The sequence below is a fragment of the Ochotona curzoniae genome, unplaced genomic scaffold (assembly GCF_017591425.1).
Source record: "Ochotona curzoniae isolate NIBS_2020 unplaced genomic scaffold, NIBS_Ocur_1.0 scaffold_1852, whole genome shotgun sequence".
Taxonomy (NCBI): Eukaryota; Metazoa; Chordata; class Mammalia; order Lagomorpha; family Ochotonidae; genus Ochotona; species Ochotona curzoniae.
Genome location: NW_024467087.1, coordinates 56260677 through 56274039, shown reverse-complemented (window position 1 = coordinate 56274039; position 13363 = coordinate 56260677). Strand labels below are relative to the sequence as shown.

General features: G+C 33.8%; 1 protein-coding gene across 6 annotated transcripts in view; it reads right to left on the bottom strand.

Moving 5' to 3' along the window:
• Window positions 1–411: 411 nt before the first annotated feature.
• The window catches only part of ABCB7 (ATP binding cassette subfamily B member 7), a 97438-nt gene continuing 84486 nt past the window's right edge, over window positions 412–13363 (bottom strand). For all 6 annotated transcript variants that reach the window (XM_041000118.1, XM_041000119.1, XM_041000121.1 and 3 more), the window contains 7 exons: window positions 12908–13065; window positions 12191–12354; window positions 11904–12033; window positions 8217–8388; window positions 6792–6895; window positions 4219–4326; window positions 412–1051 (listed from right to left, as the gene is read on the bottom strand). In XM_041000118.1, coding sequence (XP_040856052.1) covers window positions 836–1051; window positions 4219–4326; window positions 6792–6895; window positions 8217–8388; window positions 11904–12033; window positions 12191–12354; window positions 12908–13065 — 1052 coding nt within the window. In that variant the 3' untranslated portion in view covers window positions 412–835. The remainder of the gene's footprint in view (window positions 1052–4218; window positions 4327–6791; window positions 6896–8216; window positions 8389–11903; window positions 12034–12190; window positions 12355–12907; window positions 13066–13363) is intronic.

Sequence of the window (13363 nt, the reverse complement as noted above, 5' to 3'; positions counted from 1 at the left end):
TATATCCTATTCACTTACTTTTTTTTACTTTTTTGTGCAGTTTTCAAAGAGCAAAAGTGGTGTTTTAAGATGGAAATAGAAATGGCCATTAACTCCCTAAGCTTTTTAGATTACTCCCAGTATAGCAATCCTCAAATTACACCATGGCTTATACGTTTTTATAGAAAAATGGAAAGATCTGGTCCAAAAGAAAAGCAATACCTCATTTTGGTCAAAAAAAAATAAAATTCCAATCACTAGTAACTATTCAGCATGCCTGTTACTAATGAATTATCACCTTATTATATAATGGCATGAAAACTTTGGGCTTTCCTCCAAAAATATACACAGAAGTAAATACTTCAAAAAAAACTGTTAAATACAGTGTCTACCAAAGAAAATATCATAACCACGAATGTGTGTTCACTTTTGACAAAGTCTTTAAATATACTTATCTATTCATTTCACATCAATGATGTATTTTAACTGGAAGAAGGGGGAAGAAGAAACAAGGAACCTTATTAAGAAACAGCCACCTTCCCTCTCAATTGTCATACCCAAGTGTTAGAAACTACACAAATGAAGAAATCATATCTGATCTATAAGATTAGGGATTTCAAACAGGTATCGGGGTAGTTAGTCAAATAGTATCCAATAAGTACACTCTGGATAATTTGGGGACAAATACAGTTACCACGTCAAAGACGCAAGCCTCGAATTCCACTTTAGCTCAATCTCACATGAAAGAAGGAGTTTAAGAAATGGGAATGTATGCATTTGTTTTTAATGCAACAATTCTGCTTCAGTGCAAATTAATGCGTAGTCCAAATCAAAAACAGAAAATGCCTCATGTGGCTTAGCAGGAACAGTTTCCACAGCCTTTCACGCTGTTGACAATTTCTTCTTGTAGTTTCTTCCTTTCCTCCTCCTTGGACATACTTTCTTTCTTTGCACCCCACTTTGGGTTATCATAGTTCTGCACACGGCTGCTCTGTGTATGCCACATTTCTGAGTAGATACTGCCTGGGTTAGCAAGCAAATCATGGTGGGTACCACGTTCAGCTACTTTACCCTAAAAGTCAAACACAAAAGAAACACAGGAAAAGGTCATTTAACTAGCACAATAACTGAAAAATACATAATCATTTCTAACTAAGGATTTAAAGGATTTAAATTCATTAAAATACATTTCCCAATTCCTCACCCACAGTATAAGTAGGGACAACAGAGGTAGAGATGCTTTTCTTCACTGAGTTATCTGGAGCCAGCGAACAAACAGAAAGCTATGAAATTCTTCAAACTGTAAATATCATTTTACTTAAAGAAAATGCAATTTTAATGTTTTATTTTTCATTTTGAAAGGAAAAAGGGGAAGGGTAAAAAGGCAACGAAGTGGTATTTTCTGTAATCAGCAAATATTCTAGTCAAAAGCACTGTTATTTATACAAGGATTTGAAAATAATATTCTGAAATCCTTATGTATACTGTGAAATTAAAAACACTTCATGAAAATGAAAAGTTTGCCTCTTGCAGCAGCTATTTTTGTTAACAACTGCCATTAAACTTAACATTGTATAGATGTGATATAGATTCCAAACTCTGATCTACAATTAATTTGTCTTTTGACAGCTACAGTTAAACATTCTGGGAGACAAAAAGAATTTTGTCATTTAACTGGTATTCCTGGTGACAGGATGGTTAGAAATATGCCTTCAAGCAAAATAACCAAAATTTTTCTGTGTTCATGTCTGAAGCAATAATATCACAAAATTTTGTTCAGTGTTTGTTTATCTCATTATGAAAAGTGAAAAATGGGGTAATGTAAATGTGGGATTGTATAAGATTGCTGAGTCTCTATTACCTGAATCAATTATTGTAATGGTGGTCACAAAATGTGATTTTCTAAATTTAACTTCCTTTTACATATTTGTAAGCTGGCATTCTTCAAACTTTGCTTTAAAGTGTCATTACAGATGCACAGATAGTTCTTTAATCAACTGTTGCCTAATTCATTTGTGTCATTATTTTGTTTTAGCCAGTGGAAGCCCATTCAAAATGTCTTGTGTCCTCGTGACAAGGGTATAGTGGCTCCCGTGCTCCAGAACTGGATCAGTTATTTACAAGGAGTTTTGGCTTCTTTTAAGGAAGAACAAAAGTATTTAATTGCTTAAGATCTGCAATGCCAGGTACACTCATTGATAGTGGGTTTTCACAGCTTCTAGGCCTTTCAGTGAATCTTAGCTCATTTGTTTAAAATCATGAATTCATACTGATAACTTGCTTCCAATATATCATCACAAAGTTCTTAAGAACATCAATACATTTACTCAGATGCTCAGTCTAAAATTTATACAAAACAGCTTCAGAAATGCTAACCTTACACTACTACCAAAAATAAACATTAAATTCAAATGTTCTTTGGAGTTACTTTTGTTATTAAAATCTATTCTACTAAGGGTTCGTAATTAGAATGATTGATTTTATTTTTCTTCTTCGTTGTTAACAATTTGATAAAGTTTTGCTTCTATTTGTACCAAATTTTTGTTTTTGTCTCACTCTGTTGGCTTTATTTTTGAACATACAAAACACTCAAAAGTAAAATAACAAAAAGTCTCCTTCTTTTCCTACCTCACCCTGCAGATTTGGTTTCTTTTGTTTCTGCTTTTTTCTAACTGAGCTTGTTTTTGCAAAAATAACCACACTTACATATTCCCCACCTGCATCCTCCTCATAAAAGACAGCATCTGATATCCCGTTTGCATCGTACTTTTTATCATTACATTCCAGAAATTATGCTATAGTTCCTTTACTTTTTTCTTAACAATATCTTTCCTTATTTGAAAAATGCTATATTTTCCATAACCTTTGTTCATTGTTACTGCTTTTCCTGTATCATTATCCTTGCGGATTTATACTTATTATTCTGATCTTATTTCCTCAATTTTAAACTAGGGTCATATTCATTTCACTACATAATGGAGATCTCTGATATTCATGATTGTGCAACTTTATCGTCATCAAATTTCTGACATAGAGATTTTAGATACAAGGCCTATGATCACTAGTCAGTTCCAATTATAATGTCGAAGTCAAGTGGCAATACTGTGATACAGCTGTACAGATACTGTGAACCCCATGGCATGAGGCATGTTAAGTACAGGCCTGCTTTTTCAAATGCATGGCTGTATAGAGCTAGAAAGCTTAGTGAAAAGCACAAAACAGATTTTATTTCAGATTCCTGAACACCAACAATATAATAAGGTATATCTATAAAATGTTCAATTTAGGACATTTTGGTATAATCATGCTGGAAGCATCAGTTTATTTTCTAATGAATATAAACGTTTATGAACATACAACTGAGAGGCCGAGGATCATACACGTGTACTGGTGCCTTATAAAGGAAACAGCATTTATATCACAGCACTGAGAAGCATATAATGAATTTTAGTGGGGTGAAAAAGTCTCTCTCAATAACTCAATATATAGAAAGCACATGAGAATGCTTCTTTTCTCTGAACTCTCAGTATACAGGCTTTCAAAATGATAAATAACTGAGAATGTATTTATTAAAAAGGAAAAAATAATCACAGAAAAAGGCTGACTGCAAGGTGGAAAACAGAACAATGTCAGAAATAATCAAGTACTAGGGGTTGGAGGAAGAGGTCCTTGCTGAGAGGAGAAAAGGAAAATTATTACAATTTTCAAGTCTACCAGTTACAATAGTAGGACTCTGATTTGTTCAATACATTTAGATAGCACACTCGTATAGTTATTCCCTCAGAAAAGATAATGCAAGTTGTCTTTTCTCTTTGTTTCAACATAGGGAAAAACACAAAATAAAAATGGTTGTTTTGAAAATGGCCACTTTATCTTATGGTAATTTTCTTTTGTATATAAGGGCACATGCAGAATTAGAACAGTGAAAATATATAATAAAGCAAGAATATTGAGCAAGGATTCAATCCAGAGGGAAAACAAGTGTGAAAAATTGTTTTATTATACATGCTTGAAAGTCAAATTTTGCTCTGAAAACTTCAATAGAAAGTGAGTAAATACAGTGTATTCCCTCTTGTAAGTAATGTGTATTATTTCCTATCAAAAAGGGCTAAAATCAGAATCTTACTAGGACTCAGTCAGAATGCAAATTCTGTATATTTTAGTTTAAAAGAATAGTAAAGTTTCCTGTATCTGTAGCAATTCCCAATGTTTTTCAGATTCTAAACTTTAATTTCTTACCTGATTCAGGACAATGATTTCATCTGCATCAACCACTGTTGACAATCTATGTGCAATGAAAATAGAAGTTCTGTGTTTGACCACATCCCTCATGGCACTAAGAATAGCCTACAAATTTGACAAGAAGAGTAGGAAGGAAAAAACATGTGTCCAATAGGTTAACATATATTAAAATAATCACACACTTCCTAAAGGAACATATAAAATAGCAATTTCCTACTGTGTAAACTTGATACCATTTATTTGATCAAATCTAATAATTAGAAAAAAAAGCATAACAAGCAAAAAAGAGAAGACACATATGACCACATACTCATGGAAAAAAGTTATCAATGTGATAGCCAACATTTTTCAAAGTCTTAGAGAACATGAGTATATTGTATAATTAATAAACAACTAAAGTGGTATCAGGAAATAACCAAACATATTTATAAATTAAAATAAAGGGAAAGTCAAGTAATAGGATGCAGGGAAATTTAAAATAACCCAAAGCACTAGGCAATGTATACCGGTATTGAAAAATCACATAGTATTAATAAACATATAAGAATTTTATGCCTGTTAATTTTTTAAAAATTGTGAAATATGGGGCCAGTGTTGTGGTATATCAGGTTATGTTGCTGCTTGTGACACTGACATCCAATATCAGAGTAAAAGTTTGAGTCCCCACTTTCAAACCAGCTCCCTACTAATGCTCCTGGGAGAGCAACAGAAGACGGCCCAAATGTTTGGGCCCCTGCCACCCACATTGGAGATCTGATGAAGTTTCAGGCTTCTAGCTACAGACTGTCCCAGCCCCAACCATTGCAGCTATTCAGGAAGTGAACCAGCTTACTTACTTTCTCCCTCTCAGTTTCTCTCAAATAAATAAAAAAATACATCTTTAAAAATAGTGAAATGTTATTTAAAACCAAACAGCCTTCTCATTCACTTAAAAAAATTAACCAATTGTTCTATGAAAAAAAATAATGCAATGAAAGATAAAAACTGGAAGAACACATATGAACATTGGATTTTTCTTAGTTCAAATTCAGAAGATAGAAGGGAACACAGAGACAACGCTATTGTTAACTTGAGAAAAGCTCATTTTCAAAAGCATTCTGGAAAACATATTATAAATTATGAGGTAATTTTTGAAGTTCATGGTATAAAGACAGGCTTAATTTGGTGCAAATTTTTTTAAATTCATGCATACTTCTTTCATTATTATTGCTTTGTGAAGATCTCTCCTACAATTTAAGGAGTTGGGGTGGTTCTAAGTAGCCGGATGAAAAACAATGCAGGGAATATATTTAAAGGCTTCCTACAGACATTTCCTTATTTTTTAAAGGCATAGAATTACTAAGAGCAGATGCTTACTCAGAAAATGAGTTTGTATTGCATTATGGCAGAATCATAATCATGTAAAGGGCCAATCCCAAGAAACTGATGTTTATGGGACCACTTTTCCTTATTCTCAAAAATGTTAATATCCCACTGAGTACTCCAGAACAATAAAAAAAAAAAAAAAGGCTCATTACAATTTACCAATCTTCCACCAGCTTGTTCTCTTTGGGTTCTCCATTAGTTCTTCATGGGTTATGCTGCTTGGTGTAATGAAAGTTTGAGATCCAAATAATGATTGCTAGTACAACTTTTAACTATAGTTCCTGTATGCATTCATTCCCTAATCTTCGCATGAATGGAATCTTGGCATACTGAGGGCTTACTTTACATCTAACAAAACCCTATGCTAGCCAATTGACATTGAAATTAAAATGTTAACAAAAAAAAAAGACATTAAAGTGTTTTACTATGTTGAGCAAATAATGTGTACTGCAACTTAACTCTTTATGCCACTATTATCTCCAACAGCCTGTAAAGCCTCAATAGGCCTATTCCTCAACATTTGGTTCATACTATATACTAAACTAAAAGCTGGATGAATATAGGCAACTGACAAATGATATCTGCCTTCCTTGGTTCCAGATTAAGAGGCTTCAGTTGTGAAATTATCACTGGTGTTGAGACTTCAGCATACAATGTAAAGACGTTGTCTGGAAATTTAATGTAGCTGCTTGGGTAGTGGCAATACTAGTGCCACAACATGTTAGTGCTTCACAACACTTTCTGTGAAATGAATACAAGTTGACAACAGCATCACATGTTGTGTGTGCCTGACCTGTACCTCAATGAGTCACTCTGTAAGTGAAAAGGTTTATGGTGCACACTGGCACAGTGTTAAAATCACTTGCATGATTTATTCTAATAGGCATGAAATGGCAGCAGAACAAAACCTAAAGAATTTCTTAGTCATATTATTCGACAATCCTTACATGGATAACACCATAAAATGTGTCAAAGTGTCACACAGTTTCAAAGGAGACATATTTGTACGAGGACTTAACAACATCGTGATGCAGTCTGGGTTCCCACCATCATCATTTGCTACGGGGGCGGGGGAGGATCTAGAGAATGTGTTCTACTGCACCTACTGCTGAAATTCATTTAAAATACAAATACACCCATTTAACTGCAACTTCTAAGGAGAAACAGCAAACATTAAAGAGTTTCATATTTTCACCATCACTTACCTCTTCAGTAATTGAATCCAATGACGAAGTAGCTTCATCATACAAAATGACTTGGGGATCCTTCAAAATGGCTCTTGCAATTGCTACTCTTTGTTTTTCTCCTCCTGGAAAGAAAAACTTTAGCTTAAGGAAATATAGCAAGATGTGCTGTGTGTTTCCATCATTTCCATGGATCACAACCACCAAGTAATATCTTGCAACATTTATCTAAACTCCTGATCACTGCTCATTTTACTAGTTGTAGAGTTTAAGGTCATATATGATATCCTCTGACAATATTCCCTGGAGCATAAATGTTAACACTGAAATCTGACTTCGTGGTAGGCAAAAAGAATGATAATGATGAGGGCAGGTAACAATTTTTGTATTGCAGAGTTGACAGACTCAAAAAAATCCTAACTGGAAACTGGAAGATATAAACTTGAGTATCTAAATTTACATTGTATCATAAAAAAAAAAACATTCAGCCAATATTATCAAAGAAGCTTTTTGACAGGAAGCTGTTATTTTTCACAGTATTCTTCAAAGCTAAGGTTATATACTAAATTATCTTTTACCTCCTCTTAGTTATTTTTTTATAGGTCTCTATAAAGTTTTACAACTTGAAGGAAGCAGAGGCACAAAAACGTATAGAGATTTGCTCAGGGACACAGAGCAAATCTCTGTAGAATCTGGACCGGATTTGACTGACTCCCAGGGTTCTTCCCATTGCAACATGCTTGCCCGCATTTATCCCTAAATATAGAAATAAGTATCTAGGAAATACATTCTTTCAAGTATTAGCTACTGTTATACTCCTGAATAAATGTAATTTGGGGCAAAAAAAACCTTATGAATTCTCCAAAAATATTCATTTTAAGGTAATTCATTTTTTGTCCTAGCAATCTCATAATTAAGCATTTAATTGGAAATTTACAAGCCTCCAAATTTCATTGATCATTGAGCTAACAAGGAAGAGTGAAACTGGCTATATGAAAAACATAGCAGTTATCAGGATAAGTGTAATAAGGCCAAAAACATTATAAACAAACTCTAATGATGTAGGATACTAAAATAAGAAGATACATTATTCACCATTAAATTACTGCTCTTTTCCCTCAATACTTTTGTTTCTAGATTAAAGCTGGCTTTCCTGATGATCATATATTAGGCTGCTAGGTACACTCACCTGAGTATTTACCTATATTTTACCTAATATTAAGTAACTATGTTTTCTGTTCCAAGTGAAAAAAAAAAGCAACTTGAGAACATACTTCTAGAATGATAAAATATTTACAGTGAGAGGTAGGAGATTGGAAACGTCATCAAATGTGATTGGATGAGCATTGGTTTGAACTCTGTTATTAAACTTCCTACAAAATGGCTCTGACAAATTAGTTGGAAGAGAATAAGCAAGGTGGGGATAAGTCTAAAATCTTTGATTACCTGAAAGTTTGAGTCCTCGTTCCCCTACTTGGGTGTCATATCCATGTGGCATTCGAAGGATTGCTTCATGAAGTCCAGCTAATTTTGCCACTGCATATACTTCTTCAGGTGAAGCGCTAATATTTCCATATAAGAGGTTGTAGTAAATAGTATTATGGAAGAGGACAGCATCCTAAAACAGATGTATAAATAAATACATACTTATTCATTATAAAAACTGCAAATATCAAAGATATCAAGGCATAAAAAATGAAATGTAACAGTACTTTCATCACTCCTATCCCTATAATCCCATTTCCTTCCCAGAGTTGATCATCAACACATGCAGGGTACCATTCCAGACCTTTTCTGAATATTATATGCTTTCAACATATGTTTTTGTTCCTCACATAAGTGGAGTCATTCTATGTATATTATTTTGCTTATTAATTTTTTCATTTACCACACATATCCTGGAGATTGTCTACATCAGTAACAGAAACTATCTCATTCTTTTTAACAGTTGCATATGCTATACTATGTATATATCATAATTTATTATTCATTCCCTTATTGATGAACATTACTGTGACTTCCTAACTTATGCTACCACGATGTTGGAATAAGAACATATGACTGAGTGTGCCTGTGATACTATTTCTGTAAGAAGAATTTCTTAATGTAGCTTGGTGGATTAAAAGGTAACAGTAAGTCCACTTAAAAATACTTTACAGGCAACCAATAATATATGAGAATCGCACATATCCTGAGCAACCCTGGAATTGGTACCATTTTTGAGTTGGTATCATTTTTAGGAGGGTCAAATATGCCTTTTGTTTAAATTAGCATTTCTGTAGTTACTAATGAGGTTCAACACGTTTTCCTAAGTGCTTAAGAAGCTCTGATATTGGACTTAAAATATAGAAGACGGAAAATTTATCATACACAGACAGACATACACACATACATATATAATGTGAATTTACTTCAAACATTCACTTGATATTTTAAATTATTCTGACATGGCACACTAAAACAAACTTAGAGTTAGCATCATTCATCTCTTATTTTAAACCCAGTCTTCATGATTCTCATCAAGAGAAATACCAAATTAAAATCTCCTTTAACAACATAACCAGATAAATACAGATACTCCAAATAATATTTTAATTTTACATTATCTACTATTAACATAAAATATTTCATATTTAGATGGCATTTAAACTCCAAAGCGCAAAGATCTATAAAATAGAGACTATTTAAAAATATTTAAAAATAGTCTCTATTAAAAAATTAACAAACAGATGGTAACTGAAACATATGGAAGTATCAAAAATAAGGTAAGATAAAAATACAGGACTTTCCTTCCCAACATTTTTGTTAAATGGATAGGTTTTAGCAGCTCCTGTCACAGACAAAAAGCAGGTAACTAGCTACAGTTATTTGTAGGACACAGTAATTTGCTTCACTATAGTAACCATTTTACAATCTATATGTATCCATAATATTATGTTGTACACCTTAAACACATAACAAATTTTATGAATTAAATAACTAATTAAACCACAATTCCATCATCTGGATATAACCAATTAACATTTTCCTGTTTCTCTTTGTTCTCTATTTACACATATCCATCAATACTACCAAATGTGGATATTCTATTCTTTTTTTTTTTATAGTCTATTCTATTTGGCATCTTCTTTTTCAAAAACTTTTTAGCTATTTTTCTACACCTCCAATATTCTTTTAAAAACCTACTGCTTATAACAGACCACATGGCACTTGCCCCCACAAAGATAATTCAATCACACATTTGCACTGGACATTTATATTGTTTCTGCCGTTTGCTTCATAAATGAACATCTTTGTACATAAAAGTATATTTACATCTTGGTTGGTTCATTTCCTTACTAAAATTTTCTAGAAGCTGAATCATTGGATTAAAGGACATGGATTAGTTTTCAGGCACCTGACACATATCACCAATTCACTTGTCAGGAAAAGTATACACTTCTACCAGCAAAACAACAGACCATCTATTTTACACAGCCTTTCCCAAAGTAGGCATTATTGATTTGAAAATTTTTGCCAAATGTTAAAGGTCAAGAATGGCATACCATTGTTGACTTAATTTATATTGCTACAGGCTTCAATGAGAGTGAGACTCTATTTCATTTACTGTTTATATACAGTTTTACTTGGCATTTCATTTTTTTTTTTCAAAAGGATGAGGAAAATTGGTACACAGCCTAGGAGAATAGCAGGGACCTATTTACACAGCTAAGCACACTTGAGTCTAAAGTAGTGGCAACCCATTTGTCGTTGAGTTAAGGCCAGTGTTTCTCAACATCTGGGAAACATTTTTTTTTTAAATGCAGATTTCTGGGTTCCATACTGCCCTCTAAAATCACAACTGAGGTGTGTGAAACACAACTGGTGCTTTAATAATATCTCTAAGGAACTCATGCTCATAACATTTGGGATTCTCAGTAAAGGAAAAGATAGAAAAGTGCCATGTGTTGAATCAGTTGGGGGTCATTTACAAGCTACATGTCCCTGGCCAACCATTTTCTCAGAGTTCCTCCTCATCACTTCCCTCTTATTTTGACCTGTTCTCCCAGGGATTTGATTCTAGTTCCAGGAATTAACAGCTAATATAAGAAATATTAACTGCAACTAAGTCTCGGGGCACTCAGTAAGCTTTCAATGTAAGAAAAATTTCCAATTTCTAATGTTATCTACTTCATGTCTTCTCAGATGCTTACATTCCCCTCCTGCCTACGACCCTCAACTATGTAACTGAGCAAATGCTTATGAAAGAAACACTTACTTACAGGTTAGGCACTATTCTTTGCACTTAAGGCACAGTGCTGAAATTGGCGCACAATTCTGAGATGAGCAGCCAAACTATGTTTCAATTATTATAAACTCACTACATCAGAAACTACTCAAAGGCATAATGCTCCTTTTTTATGTGATAGATATTATATTTGATGCTTTATATATATCTTATTCCTAATATAAAATAAAAATCCTGTTCTCTAAGATAAATGGTATCCTTATTTTACAGATGAGGAAATAGGTCCAAAGCTACAAAACTAACTAACTATGGTTGGAATCCAGGTCTGGGGGGAAGGCGTTTCGCCTAGTAGTCAAGATGGCAGCGCCCTATATAAAGGTACCCGGTTTTGAGTCCTGGCTCTACTTTGGAGTTCATCTTCCTGCTTATGTTTAGGCAGTGGTAATGGTAAAAAGATTGGATCTCTGCATCTCATGTAGCAGACAAGGACTGAGTTCCTGGTTGCTAGCTTTGCAGGCATTTGGGAGACAGTGATTTATTGTGTCTGTGCTCACCCTAGCTTATTTACTCTCTCTCCCCCTGTCTCTCTCAAATAGTAATAATAACAAGAAGGCGAATAAAATAAGATTTTTAAAACAAAAAATTCAAGATCAGCCTTACTGTAGTCCGTGCTTTCATTCTATACTATGCTTTCCTTCTGGGCCTTTGGAGTTTTTTAATCATGCAAAATTTCCACTCATTTTTCCCCCCTTTTAAGAAAATGGGTGTTGGCAACAGAATTTCACATGTAGGGTCTAACATCACCCATTTCATTAAAATATGTTTAACTCACTGGATTCAAATTATTCTAGTTACAGATCCACCAACCAATACATCCTCCAAATACTTTTTCTGTTTTTAAATACCTGTGGTACTACTCCTACTGCCCGCCGAAGGCTTTCCAGGCTCACATCTTGTATGTTTTGACCAGCAAGGTAAATGCTACCCTTCTGAGGCTCGTAGAAGCGAAACAACAGTCTCACTATCGTGCTTTTCCTGAAAGTGCAGATAAAGAAAGGTTATTTAGCTTCCATTGGCATTGGGGAACCTCTGTTTTAAACCACAGTAATCATTCTATCATGATAAAGAAAAATATTACACTAGAAGTATTCAAACAATAATGCAGAATGTTATAAATAACTAAATTACCCACCCTGACCCACTACCTCCTACAATGGCCACTTTCTTTCCAGCAGGAACTTCAAAAGATAATCCACTAAGGACTTTTTGCCCCTCAATGTATTCAAAATGGACATTATCAAAGGCCACCGTAGCTGTCTGTGGTGTGATCTGAAGGGGAGATGCCATCACTTTGTCCTAGGCAGGGAAAGAAGAAAAAAAAGCCACTTTACACACTGCCTAGAGTACCTTAATGCAGACAATTTTCTAATCCACAAAGCAAGAAAAAAAGAACATAATGGAGGAAGGAGGAGATTTGTAAGTGGAGTCAGACCATTTCTAAGCATAAAGATCTGGTTTTCGCTAATGTTAAAAAACCCTGAGTGTTTTGGTTTCTAGGTAACTTCTTCCTGGGTTGTGAGGAGGATAGGGCAAAGAAATAAAAAGGCTAGGGATGAGAGAAAAGGCAGTCTTACATCTGACATCACGCAAATCCAGTTACAAACAGCTCAATTTAAGAAACTTCAGTTTCTAAGTATAATCTTTATTCACTGTAAAAATTTAATTATGTAAATATTTATTTAAATACAGAAGTGAAATCTTCAATTCCTTAATACATATGATAGCTCCAATTCTTACTAAATAGTAACTGGTTTGCTAACACAGTAATGTAAGAATTGTCATCTAGAATAATTCTATCAATGGGATGATGGTCACGTACTTTTAAAAAGGTACCACATAGGTCACTTACCTTAATTCGAGTGTCTACCTTGAGTAGAGTAAATAAAGTGTTCATATCTATGAGTGCTTGTCTAGTTTCTCTATATACAGTTCCCAGAAAGTTAAGAGGTAATGAAAGCTGAAAAAGCAGTCCATTCACCATTACAAGATCTCCGACGGTAAGTGTTCCTTAATATATAGTTGGTAGAAGAAAAAAGTTATTTTAGTTGAATGTTATAAACTTCTCCAGTTTAAAATAGAAGAAGTTTACGGGTAGGGTGAAAAAAAAATACAAAAGTTCATACATGATTCAAAATACGCATATTTAGGAATGTCTAGGGCTACTCAATTTCAAAGCATTCTAATCTGTGATTTAGATAACATGGGATACTTGGTATATGTAATGTGAAGATAAAAATGGAAAGCAAAAAAAAATCTCTCCTTTCTTCCTAAGAATAGTTTCTCTGAACTATAAAACAGAATTCAA